At 35.5% G+C, this 25,057-nt stretch overlaps 7 protein-coding genes across 7 annotated transcripts; 3 read left to right on the forward strand and 4 right to left on the reverse strand.

The window, feature by feature from the left end:
- The first annotated feature begins 324 nt into the window (after positions 1-324).
- LOC130807598 (anthranilate N-benzoyltransferase protein 2-like) lies at positions 325-4,193 on the forward strand. The gene is made up of 2 exons (XM_057672868.1): positions 325-1,196; positions 2,914-4,193. Exons 1-2 carry the CDS (start codon positions 521-523, stop codon positions 3,594-3,596), a joined length of 1,359 nt encoding a protein of 452 aa, XP_057528851.1. The 5' UTR covers positions 325-520; the 3' UTR covers positions 3,597-4,193.
- Positions 4,194-4,485: 292 nt separating this feature from the next.
- Positions 4,486-5,954, reverse strand: LOC130807599 (cytosolic sulfotransferase 5-like). The gene has a single exon (XM_057672869.1). It carries the CDS (start codon positions 5,805-5,807, stop codon positions 4,734-4,736), a length of 1,074 nt encoding a protein of 357 aa, XP_057528852.1. The 5' UTR covers positions 5,808-5,954; the 3' UTR covers positions 4,486-4,733.
- Positions 5,955-9,965: 4,011 nt separating this feature from the next.
- LOC130807602 (protein MAINTENANCE OF MERISTEMS-like) lies at positions 9,966-11,455 on the forward strand. The gene is made up of 3 exons (XM_057672872.1): positions 9,966-10,322; positions 10,401-10,823; positions 10,904-11,455. The coding sequence occupies exons 1-3, from the start codon at positions 9,966-9,968 to the stop codon at positions 11,063-11,065; spliced, it is 942 nt and encodes a 313-aa protein (XP_057528855.1). The 3' UTR covers positions 11,066-11,455.
- LOC130807600 (uncharacterized) lies at positions 11,113-12,678 on the reverse strand. The gene is made up of 2 exons (XM_057672870.1): positions 12,051-12,678; positions 11,113-11,971 (listed from the first exon to the last, which is right to left on the reverse strand). The coding sequence occupies exons 1-2, from the start codon at positions 12,676-12,678 to the stop codon at positions 11,295-11,297; spliced, it is 1,305 nt and encodes a 434-aa protein (XP_057528853.1). The 3' UTR covers positions 11,113-11,294.
- A 6-nt stretch (positions 12,679-12,684) lies between these two features.
- Positions 12,685-14,168, reverse strand: LOC130807601 (protein FAR-RED ELONGATED HYPOCOTYL 3-like). Its single transcript, XM_057672871.1, has 2 exons — positions 13,198-14,168; positions 12,685-13,115 (listed from the first exon to the last, which is right to left on the reverse strand). Exons 1-2 carry the CDS (start codon positions 13,868-13,870, stop codon positions 12,685-12,687), a joined length of 1,104 nt encoding a protein of 367 aa, XP_057528854.1. The 5' UTR covers positions 13,871-14,168.
- Positions 14,169-15,759: 1,591 nt separating this feature from the next.
- On the forward strand, positions 15,760-17,203 carry LOC130807603 (cytosolic sulfotransferase 5-like). Its single transcript, XM_057672873.1, has one exon. It carries the CDS (start codon positions 15,943-15,945, stop codon positions 17,041-17,043), a length of 1,101 nt encoding a protein of 366 aa, XP_057528856.1. The 5' UTR covers positions 15,760-15,942; the 3' UTR covers positions 17,044-17,203.
- A 4,257-nt stretch (positions 17,204-21,460) lies between these two features.
- Positions 21,461-22,807, reverse strand: LOC130807605 (cytosolic sulfotransferase 5-like). The gene has a single exon (XM_057672875.1). The coding sequence runs from the start codon at positions 22,719-22,721 to the stop codon at positions 21,621-21,623; it is 1,101 nt and encodes a 366-aa protein (XP_057528858.1). The 5' UTR covers positions 22,722-22,807; the 3' UTR covers positions 21,461-21,620.
- Positions 22,808-25,057: the final 2,250 nt, after the last annotated feature.

Raw genomic sequence — 25,057 nt, forward strand, 5'->3', positions numbered from 1 at the left:
TTTAAGAATCAAAATTATAATCATTCAACACATTGGGCCAAATATCATGTTAAGATTTCAACTTAGTCAAAAAATTATATGGATGACTAAAATCAAAAATATACTCCTCCACATCAATATAATTGTTTCATTTGCTTGGCACGGTTATTAAGGGTAGTGTGGGTTCCATTAAAAAGGTGGTAGTTGGGTAAGTAGTGAAGGGTAATTAATGAAGGGTAAGTAGTGAAGAATAGTTGGGTAAATAAGGTATATGAGGGTATATTTGTAATTACTTGTGTGAACTAAAGATATTTAGGTAAAAAAAAAGATTGACAAAAAAAAATGTGACAATTAAAATAATTTTGCAAACGAATATAAATGGAAACACCCGTCATGGAGTATATTGGGGGTATAAATGGAGTATTATTAATGAATATCATAGTCAACGGATCAAATTATCCCGTCATGGACTTCAATTTTCTAAACGAGTATAAATAGAAACACCCGGCAAAGAGCATTCTCTCAAGTCCAAACAACCAAAATGAACACTAAAGTAAAGCAATCAACAATCATTCACCCAGCCAAAGAAACACCAACAGGATCTCTTTGGCTTTCAAGTCTCGATCTAATCACTCGATCTCCTTACACACATACTAGACTACTCTATGTATATCCTTCTCCCAACCAAACAAACCGCACAAATTCATTCTTCGACACAAACATTTTAAAGAATGCACTAAGTAAAACCCTAGTACACTTCTACCCAATGGCAGGAAGATTGAAAAGAAACGAAAAAACTGGTCGAATGGAGATCGATTGCAATTCAAAAGGAGTCGTATTCGTAGAGGTAGAAACTACACATACGCTCGCTGATTTTGGTGAGTTTAAGCCGACGAACGAGCTTCGTTCGGTGGTGTTTCCGTCACCGTTCGACTACTCAAAAGGATTATCGTCGTTTCCTATGTTAATGGTGCAGCTAACTAGATTTAAATGTGGCGGTGTAAGTCTTGGATTATTGCACCAACATCAAGTAGCTGATGGAACTTCTTGCGCAGATCTGATTAATTCTTGGGCTAGAATTGCTCAAGGGCTTGAAATTAATGTATTGCCATTTCATAATCGACAGCAAATTCTGGGTTGTCGTAATCCTCGTCAAGTTAAATTTAGACACTTGGAGTATGAGCAGCCATTGCCACCTACCAGAGGCATCACTCCAGGTTTGCTTTGTCTTATTTTATTTGCTTGATTAATATTCCCTCGATCCCATTATTAAATGTTTCATTTAATTCGGTAATAAGTGTATTTATGTAAATTTTTCTATTTCTTATTAAAAATAATTATTAACAATAAAAAGTTAATTATAATAAAATTTAGGAATAATTGATATTAATAATTCAACGGTATTTCAACCATTTATCCATTTGCTATGAATAATTAATTTTTTTAAATAATAATTCAACTTTTGTCGTTAGTTTGCTAGCAGCATACTCTTTTATTTTATAATAATTCAACATTTGTCCTTAGTTTGCTATCAGAATATCTTATTAGTATGCTGACAAGGAACTAATGGTAGAGGTTGATTTATTATAAAGTAATCTAAAGGTTGGATTATTTTTTCTAAATTAGATTATTAATATTAATTTTTTCTAAATTTCACGTTATGTTTGAAAACAAAAATTACTGAACATGGGGAAGCAAAATCAGAGGAAAACACAAAATGGAAATCAAACAATGGAAAAGAAAGACAAATGGAGACGGGGTTTCAGAAGAAAGAGAAAATACAGTGATGCGGGGACTTGTATTAAAAATGGAAAAGGGTGAGAGAAAAAGGCAAGTCAGCCTTTTAGGAAGAAGAGAGAAGAGAAGGAGTATCACATGGGGTGGGTATTGGAGTGGGTATGTCTGAAAAAAGGGAAGGGGAGCAACTCAATTTTTTGGGAAGAGGAGAGAGAAAAAAGGACATCAACATGGGAAAGTGTCTTCAGAGGAGAGAGAAATAAAGTTATTATCTAGGTTGCATTAAAACAGACACAGACACGATACGGGTATGGGAAAAAGCCAACTTAAAAATAGCGGAAATAGGGACACGAAAATGGTAATATAATAAATATATCAAATTAAAAATAATTTTACAATCTTTCAATTGATATTTGTAAATAAACACTTTAAAAACATAAAACTCACATAAAATACAAATAAGTACCAAATAAACAACATGAATATTTAAAAATAGTCATAAAAAACCAAATTAAAGAAAACCAAATAAATAGGTAAATTAAAGTTTGATCATCACACATCATCCATATGACATCCATCGTCATCCTCTGTTACAAAAGTAGTTTCCAACTCGGGCTCATCAAGAGAAAGATTCGCCATGCCAAGACAAATAAAATCTTCTAGATTTCCAAAGTCATCTCCTCCAACATCCCACAACCTTGTTCTTCCCTTGTTATAAGCCTCACTTCTCCTTGAAAGCAAACGAAAATTGTTATGAATGTACACCAAATTTAAGAGTTGGGTTTTCGGGATTGGATCGCAGTTGGACCGGATATAATAGGTTAAGGCTATACATCCAGTCTTTTGATCCAACAGATTATAATTCAGTTTGATCAGAAATTGAATCCATGCACCGGAACACTCCTAATTTTGAGGGTCTTATTTTTTGTATAGCAAATATTATCTCCAAATAACAATTTAAAAAGATGATATGAAATCCAATAAGAAGACTAAATAAAAATCAGCTCAAAACAAGTTAAATAAGATGAATTAAAATCAAATTTAACTTATTTATCCTCTTTTAATAGATGGAATTATGTTGAAATCACGTGTCAATATTTTCTACTTATGACACTAATTTTTCATTGAGTTCTTTTTTTTAAGGAACTTCTACTAATTTCTTGTTCTTGATTATAATATGTAATAATGTTTTGTTAGGTACGGTATCCACCATAATAGAAGCTCAATTTAAACTCTCCAAAGAACAAATTATTGCCTTGAAACTACAAGCAACATTACAAGGAGACACGAGTTACAGGCTGAGTACCTTTCAAGTGCTTGCGGCACACGTGTGGAGAGCCACATGTAAAGCACGTGGCTTGTCAGATGATCAAGATGTAAAACTCTACATACCAGTTAATGGTAGAACAAGACTTAACAAAAGCTCAGAATTTCCAAAAGGTTACTATGGAAATGTAATCTTTTTTACTGCTTGTGTTACTAAATGTGCTGATATTAAGTATAAACCACTTTGGTATACAGCAAATTTGGTTCATACTGCATTAAAAAAGATGGATAATATTGAGTATTTAAGATCAGCCATCGACTACCTTGAATCACATCAAGATTTGAGTAAATTTACTCGTGGGTCCCACACTTTTACCTGTCCAAATTTTACTATAAATTCTTGGGTAAATATTCCTTTTAAATGTGATTTCGGGTGGGGCGATCCCAAGTTTTTTGGGCATGGTGGGATTCAATATGAAGGTCAATCTTATCTCATTAGAAGCCAAAACGGGGATGGGAGCTTCTCATTGGCTATTAAGCTTTTTTCTGATCATATGAGTCTTTTTGAGAAGTATTTGTATGATTTTCCTAGTTTGCTTCTTACAAGGTTGTAAAATTAAAAGAATGCCAAAAGGTTATTCTCTCTCGTTTGAAATTGTAACAAAGGAAGTCGGTGTTAAGATTAAGAAGTGTTCAAACATATATTATTGAGCTGAAAGATATTGAAAAGCAAATAAATATGTAGATGAGAATATAAAAGAAAATTCAACAAAGTTAGAGACATATTAAAAGTTCTACTATTTCAAATAGGACATAAGAAGTAATGAATACATACCAATAATATGGACTAATTTTAAGAGTTGATCATAAATGGGGTGAAGAAGGTTTGAGAATTTTCATATCTTATATAGTGATGAATTCTTCCCTTTTATTATAATTTGGGTACTTAATCGCTCGCAATATATGTATCCAAAGAAAGGAACAAGTTGACCTGAATAAAAGTAGAGTGCAACGATCAACTTTCATATCAAAACTATTGTTATTTAGTTATTATTATTATTAGCTTATTATTGATTTTTTATAATATATGTAAATGCACTTGTAATATTTTTTACATGATTATCTTTATGTTTTGTTTTGTTGATAGTTAAATTTCTTATGTGAAACTATTTCAAGAAAAGTGATTAAAAAAAGAAACGTTTACTTTGTCATATTTCTTTAGTACATGTCATCTATTATTAATTTTTTCAATTACTAATACTATATTCGGTACAAATGAGAAAAATTCTATTTAAAATAAAATAGTTCTAATATATATTGTTAAGAGGAACTAACTTGCAATGAATACAATTTAAAAAGAAAAAAAAAACTTGCTATGAATAGCATGCATTATTTTAATATGATGCAGAATTAATTAAAGTATAGAATATAATCAAACATAGTTCTATTTGCTATAAAAAAAGAGTAAATTAGGTAAAAAAAAATCATTCTAAGAACAATATATAATATATAATGATAAATTCAAATGAATTGGTTTCGTAACAATCAAACATAAACTAAAACATCCTTCAATATTTCATCGAACTCATTGATTGTTGTCATGACCATACTCTCGTGATTCTTAAAGAGACGACCTCAAAACAAAAAACCCATATTTTTATTTTCTCATCCCATATATTTAATGCGTCTCTCAAAGAGACCGTCCCTTACAATAATCTGTGTACTATTATTATAATTTCAAGAACTAGATTTTAAGGTTCCAACTTGAAGGACAAATTGGTACCAGCAAGTTTTTCTTCCATTAATTTTTTCATTGTATCAGCCATAGAAGGTGTTAAATAATTTTTCCACCCTCCTACTTTTCCTTCCCTGAAAAATTCCTTGTTCTCACAATACTTGTTAACCGCACCACTCTTATTAACCTCCAGTTCTTTAAGATTTCCAAAACTACAAAGTTCAATTATATCCTCAATAACACCTTCATTTTCTTCCATTGGAGAAAATGGCACTCCAACAAATTCAGCCAACTTCTTTAGATGAAATCTTGGGTTTTCTTTCAAATCTTCGTACATCAAAAACAACACTTCGTTAGGTTGCTCTAAGCTCTGCTTCCAATACCCAAGAACATGATCAAAAAAGGGCCCGCAATATACAGAACCATTACAGAAATCTTGAAAGAAATCATGTATACAAGGACCTTCATAAGTCTCATCTCCCGTAGACGATTTCAACAGTTTGGGATAATACTTCCAATAAGAAACAAGCGTGTCTAAAGGGTTTCGAGAAATGTAAATGATTTTAGTTGAACAAGATTTGATGGATTCAGGAAGTAAGGGATAAGGAAAGTGAGAATGAAGTAACCGAGGTGAAGGAAGTTGATGAAGTTGGTGTGGGCGGGGAAGTTTTGGGTTGAAACCTGCATAAATGTTTTCAAGATCATACACAAGTTGATGTGGATTGTGGGTAAGTAATGGGCTTTGTTTGGGTGGATATTTGACCCGATTAACAATTGAATACAGTAAGGCTTTTAACCAAGTGGTACCTGTTTTAGGGAAGCTATTCACCATTAAATCAGTGTTTCGAGCAAGGAAATGTCTCTGGAAAAGAAGAAGGCCAGAGAAAAAATCAGAAGAACTAAAATACCAGAAGTCTTGAAATTTAACCAAATGGATATTAGTAATACCCATAAAGTTAACCTTTTCAAGGGATTTTGTAATCTCTTCTAATTCTTCATCATTCACAACCAATTCTTCTTCTTCACTTTGGTTTGGTTTATTTGTTGCAGGAGTAGTTTCATTCATTGTGGATGAACCCATTGTTTTCATCTTGATTGCCTTATGAAGATCAACTTGACCTGAATAAAAGTAGACCTGCAATATATATCCAAGGGAAGGAACAAGTTGACCTCAGTAAAAGTAGAGTGCAAAGATCAACTTTTATATTAAAACTGTTATTTAATTATTATTATTATTATTATTATTATTATTAGCTTATTATTCATTTTTTATAATATATGTAAATACACTTGTAATTTTTTTTCAATGATTATCTTTCGTTTTGTTTTGTTGATAGTTATAAAACTATTTCAAGAAAAGTGATTAAAAAAGAAAAGTTTACTTTATCATATTTCTTTAGTACATGTTATCTATTATTAATTTTTTCAATTACTAATACTATATTCGGTACAAACAAGAAATATTTTTATTGAAGGTTCTCTGCCGGCTGAGCCTTCGGAGGCGGAGTGGGAGGTTGGTATCACTAATCTGTTCGGGGAGCCTCTGTCTGAGCTTCGGCGTAAAGGTTCATTCACCAGCGGATGCATAAGCGTTGCTGAATTGATGCGGCTGTGTCATAGGTCGCAGGCCATGGATACCCAGACGACAGCGTACTACATGGCTGTCATCGGCTCTACCTTGTTGGCGGATAAGTCCAGAATTGGCATGCGACCTCACCCGATACTTGCCGTGAACGACGATCAGCAGGACGTAGCCTGGGGTGCGGTGACCTTGGCGTTCTTGTACAGGCAGCTCGGAATGGCATCTAGGGCTGGTTGCAAGACCATTGCTGGATGCCTCACATTGCCCTTACATGACCATCTTTGTACACCAAGAACGGGTGGTTATGTTTTCCCTTTTCACCAGGACACACCCTTACCGTCCAAGGTCTTTCTGGTGGTTTACGACTACTTCCTACAATCATAAATTTACACCCGCAACTTCTACTTTTAGAACCAGGTCGGGCAGTATTATCTAGATTATGTACATCACCCCTAATATTACCATAGCGGTGACATTTTAAATAGACACTAACTCTAGAACGTCCTTCTTTCTTTTTATAAGAAGCACGTGTAAATTGAAAACCGATTGTTATTGCTATCGCATCGGCCCAACTATGTAACTCATCTAAGGAGATAAATTCCCTATCCGTAACAAAGCTACCGGAGTAGTCTACGTTGTCTCCAAAGTTTTCAAACTCCTGCAAATTTGAAATATAAATAATATAAATTAAGTACATTAATGACTACAATAATAATAATAATAATAATAATAATAATGACAACAACAACAACAAATTAAAAACATTACGTAAATAAAAAAATCTAAAAAATTTAAAATTATCAACAATAAAAATTATAATAATGACAAGATTAAATAACAATTTTAATAATAATAAAAACATTACGTAAATAAAAAAATTTTAAAAATATAAATTTATCAACAATAAAAATTAATACGGAAAAAAAAAATTAATACGGAAATAAAAAATAGTACTAACAATTTTAATAATAATAATTTTAAAAAAAATTAATAAGGAAAATAAAAAAAAAATTCACAGTCGCCCAGATTTAGGCGACAACACCATGGTTCAGCCGCACAAATTTGGGAGACTGAACCCAGGATCAGCCGCCCAGATTTGTGCGCCTGAACCATGGTTCAGTCGCACAATTTTGTGCAGTTGAACCGTGGTTCAGTCGCCAACTTTTGTGCGCCTTTTTTTTTTTTTAAATTTTCAAACGACAACTTTACGTACCGCATCCGACTCATAGTCGCTTTCGTTAGCCATATTTAACCAATTACGGGTTACCACTTCTTTAACACTTTTTAGAGAGATAGTACCAGTTTTTAGAGAGATAGTACCGTGTTTGAATTCGTAATTCATACGCATCTCAGAATTCGATATATATAGACAAATCTTACACATTAAATTCTTATTAGTGCTATTAAGCGTGATTTATATTTATTAATTAACTTTTAAGTACAGTGGCAATTTTGTAATTTTTTAAAATACAGAGGCAAAAATGTAATTTTAAAGGGGTGGCGATAAAATAAAAAGGGGTGGCGATAAAATGAAAAGGGGTGGCGAAATTCAGCGACTCCCATGTTCAAAGTCATCGTAATCAACTATTCAAGTGGAGTATTTATTTCTGTGTACAGTGTACCTGTCCTATATCTACCCCATAACCGATTATGTCTATCTCATATTCGGTGTATTTTATCCCAATCCTTATAATTCGCCACCCTTTTCATTTTTTCGCCACCCCCCTAGTAAATTACCATATTGCCCTTGGTTTTTGAAAAAATTACAATTATGCCATTGAAGCTAAAATTTTCTATATAAACCACAATCACACTAAAAATACTCTCACTACAACTAAAAACCAACATACAAAAGCAAAATTTGGGAGCAAAAATTAAGTTCAATCCGGAATTTATCAATCGAGGTAAGTTATTTGTAATTAAATTTAATCACGAAAAAAAAAAAAAAAAATTATAGGAGTCGCCCAGATCTGGGCGACTGGACCCCGGTTCAGTCGCCTAATTTTAGGCGACTGAACCGGGGTCGAGCCGCCCAGATCTGGGCGACTCCTATAATTTTTTTTTTTTTTTTATTTATTATTAAATAAATGTTTATGTTTTGTATATATAAAAATTTTTGTTTTTTAATTTTTTCCTTATATTTAGGAAAAATATATTTAAAGTTTGAAATTTAAAAAAAAACCTGATTTTTATTAATAAATTAAGTTATTTGTAATTAAATTTAATCACGAAAAAAAAAAAAAAAAAATTAAAGGAGTCGCCCAGATCTGGGCGACTCCTATAATTTTTTTTTTTTATTTTTTCCGTATGTATTTTATTAATTTTATTATTATTAATTTAATTATTATTATTATTGTATTGTTTTTTTATTTAATATTAAATATATGTTAATGTTATTATTATTAATATTATTATTATTATTGTGATTGTTAATTTTGTATTATTAAATATATGTTAATGTTGTTATTATTAATTTTATTATTATTATTGTTATTGTTATTTTTATTTATTATTAAATATATGTTTATGTTTTGTATATATTTTTTTTAATTAAATGTTAATAGTTTTTTGTTTTTTTTTTGTTATTTTTTTCCATATTTTATTTATGATTATTATGTATTTAGAAATATTATTATTTATAATATTGAATGAAACCGTAAAAAATTGTAGAAAATGGCTGGTAATCAAGGAAAAGGAAAGGGTTTTTTTAGGCAATTGTTGAGAGGTAATAGTTCTAGGCCTACCTTACTCAGAGGGGACCCGCATGAGAGAGGGGTCACGGGTTCTGCTAGGAGGGCTAGGCAGGAAGAGGCGGCCAGACACAGTGAGGCCCAAAGGTCGAGTACGCTGAACCAAGTGCGTACTCATTTTGATGACCAGGCTGATAGCCTCCAGAGTAGTTGGGGGGTTTATAGTGATGATGATAATGATGCTGATGATGTTCAGTTCCAAGGTCCTGAGCCTGCCCCATTGGACTGGACTATAGTTCGTGGCCCTGAAGGCAGATTTGCCCGTGGCGGCCCTAGTTCTTCCGCCGCATCTGAGCGTGCAGGAGGAAGTTTTGTCGATAATGAGCCGCCACGGGGCAGGCCCTCACAGTCCACTAACACAGACTGGTTAGTGACATCACCCCAGCCCGGGGGGCCGACAGATACGCGACTGATCCCTAGCTATGGCGGGCACATAGCTAAACTTATTTATGACGGCTCCGAGCGTACGCCTCCGATTCTGGAGTGCCGTATTAGGAAGAGACCGGTGGAGTCCATCATCGGATTGAGGGATTTGTCCGTTGAGCTAGTCGATTTTCTACCTTCCACTTCCCTCGGTCGACTACCGGTCATTATGCACCAGCACATCGACTCTGCTTTGATATCGGCGTTCGTCGAGAGGTGGCAGCCGGATACGAACACCTTTCACATGCCCTGGGGAGAGATGACGATTATGTTGCACGACGTGCAACGCATATTGGGCATTTCTATTGATGATTCTCTGCCGGCTGAGCCTTCGGAGGCGGAGTGGGAGGTTGGTATCACCAATCTGGTCGGCGAGCCTCTGTCTGAGCTTCGACGTAAAGGTTCATTCACCAGCGGATGCATAAGCGTTGCTGAACTGATGCGGCTGTGTCATAGGTCGCATGCCTTGGATACCTAGACCACAGCGTACTACATGGCTGTCATTGGCTCTACCTTGTTGGCGGATAAGACCAGGACTGGCATGCGACCTCACCCGATAGTTGTCGTCAACGACGATGAACAGGACGTGGCTTGGGGTGCGGTGACTTTGGCGTTCTTGTACAGGCAGCTCGGAATGGCATCTAGGGCTGGTTGCAAGACCATTGCTGGATGCCTCACATTGCTCCAGACATGGATCTATGAGTACTTCCCCGCTTTCCGCCCTCATCCTCGCCGAGATGATGTGTCAAACACGACTAGGGCGGAGATGTGGACGCCGAAGAAAGTAGGTCGTGAGCTGGACAGGTTGATATCATTCCGCAAGGTTCTGGACTCAATGACAGAGACTCAGGTATTTTACATTACATTTTGTCATGCATGTTGTTTTTTATCTGTAGGAAATTTGTTTTTTAACTTGGCCTGTAAGCAGGTTGAATGGACTCCCTACAATTGTGGAGCTGCTGCGTTGCTGCATGAGCACCCACGCACCACAGTCATCGGGGGTATCACCTGCTTTGATGTTGTGGAGGTGTATTTGCCGGAGCGGGCATTGCGACAGATTGGGTTCGTGCAGTCTATTCCTCCAGCTCCTATGAGACCAGCCAAGGCTCTTCGACCGGCACACGGAACCTACTCCGTGACCTTTCCTTCTTCTGCTGCTGCATTTGTGGAGGCGTGGAGTAGGTTCCCCTACAGTGGCCGCCTTGTTGAGCAGGGACTTCGACGGGCTACTGTTCCTTCAGAGACTGAACCTAATTACGTTGAATGGTTCAGAGTTTGCTCGCACCCGTACATATCCCGAGACGAATTGCTGGCTTCCGGTCCTGGTCCTGGTCAGAGCAGATGTGATTACGTGAGTTTTATTATAAATTTTTTTTCAAGTTTCTTTTATTTAATGATTTAATAACGCACATTGTACTGTTGTGTTTTCAGTTCGCGAAAGAATGGGCCAGTCGATTCTCTCCAGTGGCAAGACTACCTACGCGGCTTGCGGATTTGAACTCCCGTCAACGACATGCGTTAGAAATATACCTTAATGATTGTAGAGAATTATATGATCAATGGCAAACTGATCAAGGGCAAGGCCCTGAATAGTCTGTACTGAAACTATTTTACATTATTTATTGCATTTAATTTCGTCAATGATTGCATTTAATTTACATAAATATACACACTAACCCACATCACACAAATACATGTATATTTGTCTACCAGCATTATAAATTCCTCCTATTAATCAAAGAAATAAATAAATTGTTAACAGCACACACTGTAGTATAATTAAGGATTATATACAACTTTTAATGAATGTCGTGTATAAATTCTATGGAGTATCTAAATTTACAGCATCGTCAGCGGTGTTATTTGTTGGTGGGGGTGCCCCGCGTAGATTATTCCACAGCATAATCCTCGTAGTGAAATTTGTGTCAAGATCTTTCGCGAAATTGTCAGCTGCTTGTTTCCAACGTGGGTGGATCGGCGGCAGAGGGGATGAATCGTCGTTCATAAGAAGTTGAACAAAATGATTTCGATTAACCCAAAGTATATGTATTAGTTTATTTACACTTCTCGCGGCCTGTGCTTTTCTTAACGGAAGAATCAAACAGATGTGTTGCGAATCACCGTCAGCAGAACCATAAAAAGCAATGGCAATGTTAAGAAACGTTGCTGCAGAGTAGAAAGCCATCGGTGCATCGAACCAGTGCATGAAAGGAGCAGGTCCATCGGTGTGTGAACCTACTCTGAATATTGACTCGTCTAGTGACTCATGAGATAGATACAAAGTTAGGTATTGCGCTCTGTTCATTTGCATTTCCATACTCATAGCACGTTTTAAAATAGGCCATGCTTCCTCGCCTCCCAGCTCTGTGACGGCAATTGCTCTAAATCCACAGTTACCATCACCTAACACATCAATCCAGTCGAACAAATAAGGAGGAAGCATGAATGGGATGTAATCAGGCCATGGAAACTGTGAGAAATCACAACCTCCTGGATCATCTACAATAAATGTAAATTAAGTTAATATAACCACAATAACAAATAATTAATGAAAAAAACTAAAAATTAATTCAATTACCGGATAAGTTGAAACTGAACTTAATTCCTACTGAAGATTGCGTCTCTCGGCCACTATATCTGCCACTTGATCTCCCGCGGGAAGAAGATCTAGACCCTCGACCACGAGAAGATGATCGGCTATATTCAAATGAACTTTTTCTCCTTCTCATGGTTTTACTAGTGCTTGGTCTTCCCTTTCTCGGTGGACTAGCGTAAGGCTCAGGTATATCCGCACCATCTGGGTGTAATTCATATTCAAGTACCTCAGCCATTCGGCGAACAAAAGCGGGATCAGATTTAAGGACTTCATCGACCAGAGATTGAAAGTACTCTTTGTCATTGGCGTTCGCGTTTCGTACTTCTTCATTGGGTTCGTCTCCTACCTCTGTGTACCTCAAAGTACTCCAGAATTCATGAATGTCATCCAAGTACAAAGCACCATGTGATCCAATTTTTATTTGTAAATAACATGCACACGGCAATCCATGGGTTTTTAGAAGTACACAACCGCATTTGTTCAATGCAAAATCACCCAGTTCTAACATGCGGTTAAACTCATTCTGGATCTGCTCCAAGGCATAGAGAGACACGTGGCGATATAGAGGTCTAAAGAAATACTGTCGTAGCATTCTTGGTACAGAAGTCATGGATTCCTATAGCGATTGTCGGATTTTAGGTTGTTGATTTGTGATCTGTGCGTGCGCCCTTTTGAAAAGGGTATCGAATGAGCTATTACCGCTTCCAAGGTAATACTTAAAAGACGAGTGTTGGCTTTCCACTCTGCTGGTAGTATGGTTACCAAAGTGTAAACCATCATTCGTCCACGCACGCACAAATTTCTCTCTAAGTGGAATCCATGTTCCAGTCAAATACCGAACGACCCTTCGGTTCCTAACCGACCACGTACTGACGATCCCTTCCCATCTCTTTTCATATTCCCGGATTGTAGCACTTTCAACCAAGGGGTTCCATCTACTTTTCCTAAATATCTGCCCTTGTTGATTTTTCTTGCCGCCGCACAACTTGTCCACCATGTTCTCAACATCGTTGCCAATATGCCAGGTGCATAACAAATGACGTACATCTACATTAAACAAAACAGTGAACGTAATTAAGACATTATCAATAGATATAACCACAATAATGAACTCACAAAGCGTTTTTACCTGGGAAGACGTCACGAATAGCTGCAGATAAACCTTCGTCACGATCGGTTACAATGACGCTAGGAGTCTGAGCACTGCCGAAAATATCTCTCAATCCCTGCAGCACCCACGAGTACGACACAGCCGCCTCATCTCGCATCAAACAAAACGCAACCAAAAAGTTGTGATTTGTTGGCGTCATTCCGATGACTTCACATAGTGGCCACTTTGATTTGTTCGTTTTGTACGTTGTATCTATCAGCACAACATACGGCCACGTACGTATCATTTGGATTGAAGTAGGATTTGCAATTAAAAGTCTGCTCAAGTGCCCGTCATTATCCAACTCTGTCCAGACCACATAATTATGTTCTATGGCCATATGAAGACAGTGTTGAAGGGGAGTCCTGCCCTCCATTTCATCTCTCCTTATTGATTGCCTAATATTATATATCTGATTCATACTAGCATAAAAACCAGGAAAATTATCTCTAATAGAATTCATAATAAAGGCCGGTTGCATTCCGGTTGCACTAAGCTGTCGTATGTGCTCCCGAATATCTACATTAATCCTCGCCCTTACATGACCATCTCTGTACACCAAGAACGGGTGGTTATGTTTTCCCTTTACACCAGGACACACCCTTACCGTCCAAGGTCTTTCTCCTGGTTTACGACTACTTCCTACAATCATAAATTTACACCCACAACTCCTACTTTTAGAACCAGGTCGGGCAGCATTATCTACATTATCTACATCACCCCTAAGTTTACCATAGCGGTGACATCTTAAATAACAACTAACTCTGGAACGTCCTTCTTTCTTTTTATAAGAAGCACGTGTAAATAGAAAACCGATTGTAATTGCTATCGCATCGGCCCAACTATGTAACTCATCTATGGAGATAAATTTCCTATCCGTAACAAAGCGACCGGAGTAGTCTACGTTGTCTCCAAAATTTTCAAACTCCTGCACATTTGAAATGATATAAATTAAGTACATTAATGACTACAATAATAATATTTGGATTAATAATAACAACAACAACAACAATAATAATAATAATAATAATAATAATAATAATAATAATAATAATAATAATATTTATAATAATAATAATATTAATAAATAAATAGATAACGATAAATCAAATTAATAATGACAATAACAATAATAATTTTAATAATAATAAAAACATTACGTTAACAAAAAAAATTTAAAAACATTTAAAATAAATAAATAATGACAAGAAAAATAATAACAATAATAATAATAGTTATAACAATAATAAATAAATAAATAATTATAACAATAATAAATAAATAAATAAATAATAGTTATAACAATAATAATAATAACAATAATAATAATAATAATAATAACAACAAATACAACAATAATAATAATAATTATAACAATAATAAATAAATAAATTACGTAAATTAAAATATTAAAAAATTTAAAAAATAAAAATATCAACAATAAAAATTAAAATAATGACAACAACAATAATAATACTAACAATAATTATAAAAATAATTTAAAAATACATTAATACGTAAATTTAAAAAAAAAAAAAAAAAAAAAATAGCAGTCGCACAGATCTGGGCGACTGAACCATGGTCCAGTCGCACAAAACTAGGCGACTGAATGGTTCAGTCGCCCAGTTTTGTGCGACTGGACCATGGTTCAGTCGCCCAGATTTGTGCGACTAGACCATGGTTCAGTCGCCCAGATTTGTGCGACTTGTTTTTTTTTTTTTTTTTTCCTTCGAACGGCAATTTTACGTACCGCATCCGACTCATAGTCGCTTTCGTTAGCCATATTCAACCAACTACGCCTTACAACTTCATTAACACTTTTTAGAGAGATAGTACCAGTTTTTAGTGAGAAAGTACCGTGTTTCAATTCGTATTTCAAACGCATCTCAGAGTTCGATATATATAGACAAATCATCCTCATTAAATTCTTAATAGTGTTATTAAGCGTGATTTATATTTATTAAGCGCGATTTACATTTATTAATTATTTTTTAACTCCAATGGCATTTTTGTAATTCTTTTAAATCCAGGGACAATTAAGTAATTTTGGAGGGGGGTGGCGAAAAAATGAAAAGGGGTGGCGAAAAATAGCAACACCCTATTTTATCTCATATTCGGTGGACAAAGAATCTTATACATGACATGTGAGTATGTGACACAGTGACAGTTGTTTTTCCAAGTGTAGAACTGTAGAAGCTTAGAGCAATGTAGTCAAAATTGGAGGGCACGTTATCAAACTAAATACTCCTATCCTCTTTGGATTTATGAAAAAAACAAAAGAAAAAAAATTGGTATTTTAAGAAGAAGATCGATAATAATAATAAATAAAGAGAAAATAAACTATATAGATAAAATTAAAAAAAGTTAAATGTAGGGTTGAGATTAAAAGAAAGTGATTAACTATTGTAAAAAGAGTAATAAAAATTATGTAAATTAAGTAGGACGGAATAAATAACAAATGAAACAAACTGAGTGGGACGAAGGAGTAATGTAGAGATATTTCAAGGATGTTGGACACTTTTTGTCATTTGTGTCTGCAACTTGCAGATTTCTGCGAATAATTTGCGATGTGATGGTGATATACGATGCGATTTTTATATTACTAAATATGACTGCTTCGGTATAAATGGTTGTGATATGAGCGGTTTTTATATTATAGCTTCACTTTACATAAAGTCGGTATTAATAGAGGGATAAAACATACATTAAACAAGAGAAAAAACCATGGATTCATGCACAATGAATCAAAGTACTCCAACAACAAATGAACTAAACCATAGTGAAGAAAGAGGATTGCTAGTGAGTGATCAAGAAGTAGAAGAGATTACACAATCCCTTGAAAAGGTCAACTTTATGAGTAACACTAAAATCCATTTGGTGAAATATCAAGGTTTCTGGTATCCTAGTGGCACTGATCTTTTCTCTGGCCTTCTTTTTTTCCAGAGACATTTCGTTGCTCAAAACACTGATTTAATGGTGAATAGCTTCCCTAAAACCGGCACAACTTGGTTGAAATCCTTACTCTTTTCAGTTGTTAATCGGGTCAAATATCCACCTAAACAAAGCCCATTACTTACCCACAATCCACATCAACTTGTCTATGATCTTGAGACTGATATTTATGCAGGTTTGAACCCAACTCATCCTCGCCCACACCAACTTCCTCAACTTCCTTCACCTCGGTTACTTCATTCTCATTTGCCCTACCCGTTACTTCCTGAATCTATCAAATCTTCTTCGTGTAAGATTGTTTACATTTCTCGAAACCCTTTAGATACACTTGTATCTTGCTGGAAATTTTATCCAAAACTGTTGAAAACTTATTCAGGAGATGAAACTTATGAAGGTCCTAGTTTACAAGATTTCTTTGAGGATTTTTGTAATGGTTCTGTTTATTTTGGACCATTTTTTGATCATGTTCTTGGATACTGGAAGCTGAGCTTAGAGAAGCCTAACAAAGTTTTATTCTTGAAGTTCGAAGATTTGAAAGAAAACCCTAGTTTTTATCTGAAGAAGTTGGCTGAATTTGTTGGTATGCCATTTTCTCCCTTGGAAGAAAAAGAAGGCGTTATTGAGGAAATAATTGAATTGTGTAGTATTGGAAGTCTTAAAGAACTCGAGGTTAATAAGAGCGGTTCGATTCACCAGTATTGTGAGAACAAGGGATTCTTTAGGGAAGGAAAAGTAGGAGGGTGGAAGAATTATTTAACACCATCTATGGCTGATAGAATGAAAAAACTAATGGAAGATAAGCTTGCTGGTACCAATTTGTCCTTCAAGTTGGAACCTGAAGAAAACAATTTACTTGAAAATATTGTAGTTTAAATTATATGATTGTGTTAATTCAACACATACTAGACTAGTTACTTTTTCTTATAGAATTTAATTATAACATTATCCTGTTGCTCTTTAATCGTTTAAGAGATAAGAGATGTCTGATTGCTGTGATACTTATTTAAGTGATTGATCAGTTTTATATTTGTCAGCTGTTTTTGCAAGTACATATGAATTCTGTGTCCCAATTCCTTCCTCCCGTTTATCTAATCAAAGAAAATGATGAAGATACTCCAAAGAAAATGCTGAATATGCTGAAAATGTCACATTGTGTAGGCAGAGTCCACAGACTGGGAAACGGGGAGCGGCAACTGTTGCTAAGTAATGACTCAAACTAGCAAAACAGGAACAAGATGAAGTTTGGGACAGAATGAACTCCGCGGGGCGCGGAGACTGTTCTGCTCCTGCTTCGCGGCTCGCGCAATTGAATTTTCTTTTCACGAAAATCGTCTTTTGGGACGGTTACCTTTATTTGTGGTCGGTTATTTGTGGTTACTTAGTACCTAAAACCGTCTTTCAAGTCGTTTTATTATAAATACACCTCCTTGTTAGCCTAGGGTGGCATGATTTACAAATTGAAAGAGAGATCACAAGAGAACCATCGTTGTGAGCGTGATTGTAATTCATCTTGTATTCTTTGCGATCATAGTGAAATTGTTTGTTCTCGGTGCCGGTGGACGTAGCTATGACGTTGATAGTGAACCACGTTAAATTTCTTGTGTCATTTTATTATTGTTTACATTTGTTGTGATTAAGTGTGACATGAGTGCACAAAATTGAAGTGTGTATTCATGTGTGTGACTTTTGGTTTGTGAAAACCAAATGGGTGTAATTATGTGGAGAATATTCATGAGGAATTATGGGTGTTAATGAAGGTTAATGAAGAAGAAGGGACTTGATTTATGTATGTTCGATCAGAATTCTGACAGAGGAATCAGAATGGTCGCTCGACCCAGCCGCTCGACCGAGCGAGCCATATTGGTAGGTCGAGCGGTCAGACAGAATGCTCCAGAATGCAGCTGATACTCGCTCGACCGAGCCGCTCAACCGAGCGAGCTCTCTGATCCGGTCGAGCGGATCCTCTGATGTGCATGAGATGCTGTTTTTCGACCTTTCAAGTTTTTAGAGTTATTTCATATTATTCATTACCTATATTAATGTTGTATTCAGGAGAGCTATTGATATTCTTGTATCTAGTACTATATATAGAGCTCTCATACTCACAAGGTGAATCATCCACAAATACACCCCAAGCCAAACACTAGCCTATATCTCTTCTCTATTGTAATTCTCCATATTTTTGAGAGTTCTTTGAACTCCTTTTGATAATATAAGAAATACTACACACCGGAGGACGTAGCCCTAGTTGGGTGAACCTCGTTAAATCTTTGTGTCGTTTTATTGCTTTATTTTCTCCTACAAACATTGATATCGTTGATAGCGTAATTTGTTTGTCACTAAAACTTCATACACTCGATCTTGGTAATATTGGAGTTTGAAACACATCGTTCGAACTCTAATACATCGTCGTTTTCAACATTGAATTTCCTGTTGTTTTTATCGTTGTTCATCAACTTTGCTTCCGCTATTGCACAACAGCAACCGTGGAGCCTGTGTAGGCAGAGTTGAATGCAGGATAATAGTCTATGGTTAGTTAGTTGAACATTCACCTTTGCTGTGCTGAACAACTTGACTACTATTTTTCAGATTGGGAAGGTGCATCAAAATATTTCCACGAAAAATGCAAATTTATTTGTTATTTTAATCGGAAAATGGAAGTATTTCATTAATCCAAACAAAACTCATGTACAAACATGGGATAAACGTAGGCCTTGCATAAGTATGCAAACACGGTCTACCTTTGTGTCGCATTCTACGGGAGAGAAAAGAGGACCTTAAAAGATAAATAAACTATACAAGCAAGAAGCAACTATACATTAGCAAAAATACTATACAGCCATTAAGACTTCGACGAATTCTTCAATGGGAAAACAAATAGACTTAATTAAGGGTCTGTTTCAAATCTCTAATGACCCTATTAACAGATCTCACACTGAGATTCCATATCGCTTCATTTTTTGTGCATCAAACATGATAAACCAGGCTACTAAAAAAAGCAATAGCTACCATACCAACTTCCATTATTGTTCAATGAATTTCTCCATTATTTGCCCCCATGATTGGGATGACATAATGGTAAACTGGCAATATTGTCTTGTTTGTCAATTTTATTGTAATTTATAGCAATATGAAGGATGATGATGATGATAGGTTTATGACACATAAACCTATCATCATCATCATCCTTCATATTGCTATAAATTACAATAAAATTGACAAACAAGACAATATTGCCAGTTTACCATTATGTCACCCCAATCATGGGGGCAAATAATGGAGAAATTCATTGAACAATAATGGAAGTTGGTATGGTAGCTATTGCTTTTTTTAGTAGCCTGGTTTATCATGTTTGATGCACAAAAAATGAAGCGATATGGAATCTCAGTGTGAGATCTGTTAATAGGGTCATTAGAGATTTGAAACAGACCCTTAATTAAGTCTATTTGTTTTCCCATTGAAGAATTCGTCGAAGTCTTAATGGCTGTATAGTATTTTTGCTAATGTATAGTTGCTTCTTGCTTGTATAGTTTATTTATCTTTTAAGGTCCTCTTTTCTCTCCCGTAGAATGCGACACAAAGGTAGACCGTGTTTGCATACTTATGCAAGGCCTACGTTTATCCCATGTTTGTACATGAGTTTTGTTTGGATTAATGAAATACTTCCATTTTCCGATTAAAATAACAAATAAATTTGCATTTTTCGTGGAAATATTTTGATGCACCTTCCCAATCTGAAAAATAGTAGTCAAGTTGTTCAGCACAGCAAAGGTGAATGTTCAACTAACTAACCATAGACTATTATCCTGCATTCAACTCTGCCTACACAGGCTCCACGGTTGCTGTTGTGCAATAGCGGAAGCAAAGTTGATGAACAACGATAAAAACAACAGGAAATTCAATGTTGAAAACGACGATGTATTAGAGTTCGAACGATGTGTTTCAAACTCCAATATTACCAAGATCGAGTGTATGAAGTTTTAGTGACAAACAAATTACGCTATCAACGATATCAATGTTTGTAGGAGAAAATAAAGCAATAAAACGACACAAAGATTTAACGAGGTTCACCCAACTAGGGCTACGTCCTCCGGTGTGTAGTATTTCTTATATTATCAAAAGGAGTTCAAAGAACTCTCAAAAATATGGAGAATTACAATAGAGAAGAGATATAGGCTAGTGTTTGGCTTGGGGTGTATTTGTGGATGATTCACCTTGTGAGTATGAGAGCTCTATATATAGTACTAGATACAAGAATATCAATAGCTCTCCTGAATACAACATTAATATAGGTAATGAATAATATGAAATAACTCTAAAAACTTGAAAGGTCGAAAAACAGCATCTCATGCACATCAGAGGATCCGCTCGACCGGATCAGAGAGCTCGCTCGGTTGAGCGGCTCGGTCGAGCGAGTATCAGCTGCATTCTGGAGCATTCTGTCTGACCGCTCGACCTACCAATATGGCTCGCTCGGTCGAGCGGCTGGGTCGAGCGACCATTCTGATTCCTCTGTCAGAATTCTGATCGAACATACATAAATCAAGTCCCTTCTTCTTCATTAACCTTCATTAACACCCATAATTCCTCATGAATATTCTCCACATAATTACACCCATTTGGTTTTCACAAACCAAAAGTCACACACATGAATACACACTTCAATTTTGTGCACTCATGTCACACTTAATCACAACAAATGTAAACAATAATAAAATGACACAAGAAATTTAACGTGGTTCACTATCAACGTCATAGCTACGTCCACCGGCACCGAGAACAAACAATTTCACTATGATCGCAAAGAATACAAGATGAATTACAATCACGCTCACAACGATGGTTCTCTTGTGATCTCTCTTTCAATTTGTAAATCATGCCACCCTAGGCTAACAAGGAGGTGTATTTATAATAAAACGACTTGAAAGACGGTTTTAGGTACTAAGTAACCACAAATAACCGACCACAAATAAAGGTAACCGTCCCAAAAGACGATTTTCGTGAAAAGAAAATTCAATTGCGCGAGCCGCGAAGCAGGAGCAGAACAGTCTCCGCGCCCCGCGGAGTTCATTCTGTCCCAAACTTCATCTTGTTCCTGTTTTGCTAGTTTGAGTCATTACTTAGCAACAGTTGCCGCTCCCCGTTTCCCAGTCTGTGGACTCTGCCTACACAATGTGACATTTTCAGCATATTCAGCATTTTCTTTGGAGTATCTTCATCATTTTCTTTGATTAGATAAACGGGAGGAAGGAATTGGGACACAGAATTCATATGTACTTGCAAAAACAGCTGACAAATATAAAACTGATCAATCACTTAAATAAGTATCACAGCAATCAGACATCTCTTATCTCTTAAACGATTAAAGAGCAACAGGATAATGTTATAATTAAATTCTATAAGAAAAAGTAACTAGTCTAGTATGTGTTGAATTAACACAATCATATAATTTAAACTACAATATTTTCAAGTAAATTGTTTTCTTCAGGTTCCAACTTGAAGGACAAATTGGTACCAGCAAGCTTATCTTCCATTAGTTTTTTCATTCTATCAGCCATAGATGGTGTTAAATAATTCTTCCACCCTCCTACTTTTCCTTCCCTAAAGAATCCCTTGTTCTCACAATACTGGTGAATCGAACCGCTCTTATTAACCTCGAGTTCTTTAAGACTTCCAATACTACACAATTCAATTATTTCCTCAATAACGCCTTCTTTTTCTTCCAAGGGAGAAAATGGCATACCAACAAATTCAGCCAACTTCTTCAGATAAAAACTAGGGTTTTCTTTCAAATCTTCGAACTTCAAGAATAAAACTTTGTTAGGCTTCTCTAAGCTCAGCTTCCAGTATCCAAGAACATGATCAAAAAATGGTCCAAAATAAACAGAACCATTACAAAAATCCTCAAAGAAATCTTGTAAACTAGGACCTTCATAAGTTTCATCTCCTGAATAAGTTTTCAACAGTTTTGGATAAAATTTCCAGCAAGATACAAGTGTATCTAAAGGGTTTCGAGAAATGTAAACAATCTTACACGAAGAAGATTTGATAGATTCAGGAAGTAACGGGTAGGGCAAATGAGAATGAAGTAACCGAGGTGAAGGAAGTTGAGGAAGTTGGTGTGGGCGAGGATGAGTTGGGTTCAAACCTGCATAAATATCAGTCTCAAGATCATAGACAAGTTGATGTGGATTGTGGGTAAGTAATGGGCTTTGTTTAGGTGGATATTTGACCCGATTAACAACTGAAAAGAGTAAGGATTTCAACCAAGTTGTGCCGGTTTTAGGGAAGCTATTCACCATTAAATCAGTGTTTTGAGCAACGAAATGTCTCTGGAAAAAAAGAAGGCCAGAGAAAAGATCAGTGCCACTAGGATACCAGAAACCTTGATATTTCACCAAATGGATTTTAGTGTTACTCATAAAGTTGACCTTTTCAAGGGATTGTGTAATCTCTTCTACTTCTTGATCACTCACTAGCAATCCTCTTTCTTCACTATGGTTTAGTTCATTTGTTGTTGGAGTACTTTGATTCATTGTGCATGAATCCATGGTTTTTTCTCTTGTTTAATGTATGTTTTATCCCTCTATTAATACCGACTTTATGTAAAGTGAAGCTATAATATAAAAACCGCTCATATCACAACCATTTATACCGAAGCAGTCATATTTAGTAATATAAAAATCGCATCGTATATCACCATCACATCGCAAATTATTCGCAGAAATCTGCAAGTTGCAGACACAAATGACAAAAAGTGTCCAACATCCTTGAAATATCTCTACATTACTCCTTCGTCCCACTCAGTTTGTTTCATTTGTTATTTATTCCGTCCTACTTAATTTACATAATTTTTATTACTCTTTTTACAATAGTTAATCACTTTCTTTTAATCTCAACCCTACATTTAACTTTTTTTAATTTTATCTATATAGTTTATTTTCTCTTTATTTATTATTATTATCGATCTTCTTCTTAAAATACCAATTTTTTTTCTTTTGTTTTTTTCATAAATCCAAAGAGGATAGGAGTATTTAGTTTGATAACGTGCCCTCCAATTTTGACTACATTGCTCTAAGCTTCTACAGTTCTACACTTGGAAAAACAACTGTCACTGTGTCACATACTCACATGTCATGTATAAGATTCTTTGTCCACCGAATATGAGATAAAATACACCGAATATGAGATAGACATAATCGGCTATGGGGTAGATATAGGACAGGTACACTGTACACAGAAATAAATACTCCACTTGAATAGTTGATTACGATGACTTTGAACATGGGAGTCGCTGAATTTCGCCACTCCTTTTCATTTTATCGCCACCCCTTTAAAATTACATTTTTGCCTCTGTATTTTAAAAAATTACAAAATTGCCACTGTACTTAAAAGTTAATTAATAAATATAAATCACGCTTAATAACACTAATAAGAATTTAATGTGTAAGATTTGTCTATATATATCGAATTCTGAGATGCGTATGAATTACGAATTCAAACACGGTACTATCTCTCTAAAAACTGGTACTATCTCTCTAAAAAGTGTTAAAGAAGTGGTAACCCGTAATTGGTTAAATATGGCTAACGAAAGCGACTATGAGTCGGATGCAGTACGTAAAGTTGTCGTTTGAAAATTAAAAAAAAAAAAAAAAAAAGGCGCACAAAAGTTGGCGACTGAACCACGGTTCAACTACACAAAATTGTGCGACTGAACCATGGTTCAGGCGCACAAATCTGGGCGGCTGATCCTGGGTTCAGTCTCCCAAATTTGTGCGGCTGAACCATGGTATTGTCGCCTAAATCTGGGCGACTGTGAATTTTTTTTTTATTTTCCTTATTAATTTTTTTTTAAATTATTATTATTAAAATTGTTAGTACTATTTTTTATTTTCCGTATTAATTTTTTTTTTCCGTATTAATTTTTATTGTTGATAAATTTATATTTTTAAAATTTTTTTATTTACGTAATGTTTTTATTATTATTAAAATTGTTATTTAATCTTGTCATTATTATAATTTTTATTGTTGATAATTTTAAATTTTTTAGATTTTTTTATTTACGTAATGTTTTTAATTTGTTGTTGTTGTTGTCATTATTATTATTATTATTATTATTATTGTAGTCATTAATGTACTTAATTTATATTATTTATATTTCAAATTTGCAGGAGTTTGAAAACTTTGGAGACAACGTACACTACTCCGGTAGCTTTGTTACGGATAGGGAATTTATCTCCTTAGATGAGTTACATAGTTGGGCCGATGCGATAGCAATAACAATCGGTTTTCAATTTACACGTGCTTCTTATAAAAAGAAAGAAGGACGTTCTAGAGTTAGTGTCTATTTAAAATGTCACCGCTATGGTAATATTAGGGGTGATGTACATAATCTAGATAATACTGCCCGACCTGGTTCTAAAAGTAGAAGTTGCGGGTGTAAATTTATGATTGTAGGAAGTAGTCGTAAACCACCAGAAAGACCTTGGACGGTAAGGGTGTGTCCTGGTGAAAAGGGAAAACATAACCACCCGTTCTTGGTGTACAAAGATGGTCATGTAAGGGCAATGTGAGGCATCCAGCAATGGTCTTGCAACCAGCCCTAGATGCCATTCCGAGCTGCCTGTACAAGAACGCCAAGGTCACCGCACCCCAGGCCACGTCCTGCTGATCGTCGTTCACGGCAAGTATCGGGTGAGGTCGCATGCCAATTCTGGACTTATCCGCCAACAAGGTAGAGCCGATGACAGCCATGTAGTACGCTGTCGTCTGGGTATCCATGGCCTGCGACCTATGACACAGCCGCATCAATTCAGCAACGCTTATGCATCCGCTGGTGAATGAACCTTTACGCCGAAGCTCAGACAGAGGCTCCCCGAACAGATTA

This window comes from Amaranthus tricolor, chromosome 3 (genome assembly GCF_026212465.1).
Source record: "Amaranthus tricolor cultivar Red isolate AtriRed21 chromosome 3, ASM2621246v1, whole genome shotgun sequence".
Classification (NCBI taxonomy): Eukaryota; Viridiplantae; Streptophyta; class Magnoliopsida; order Caryophyllales; family Amaranthaceae; genus Amaranthus; species Amaranthus tricolor.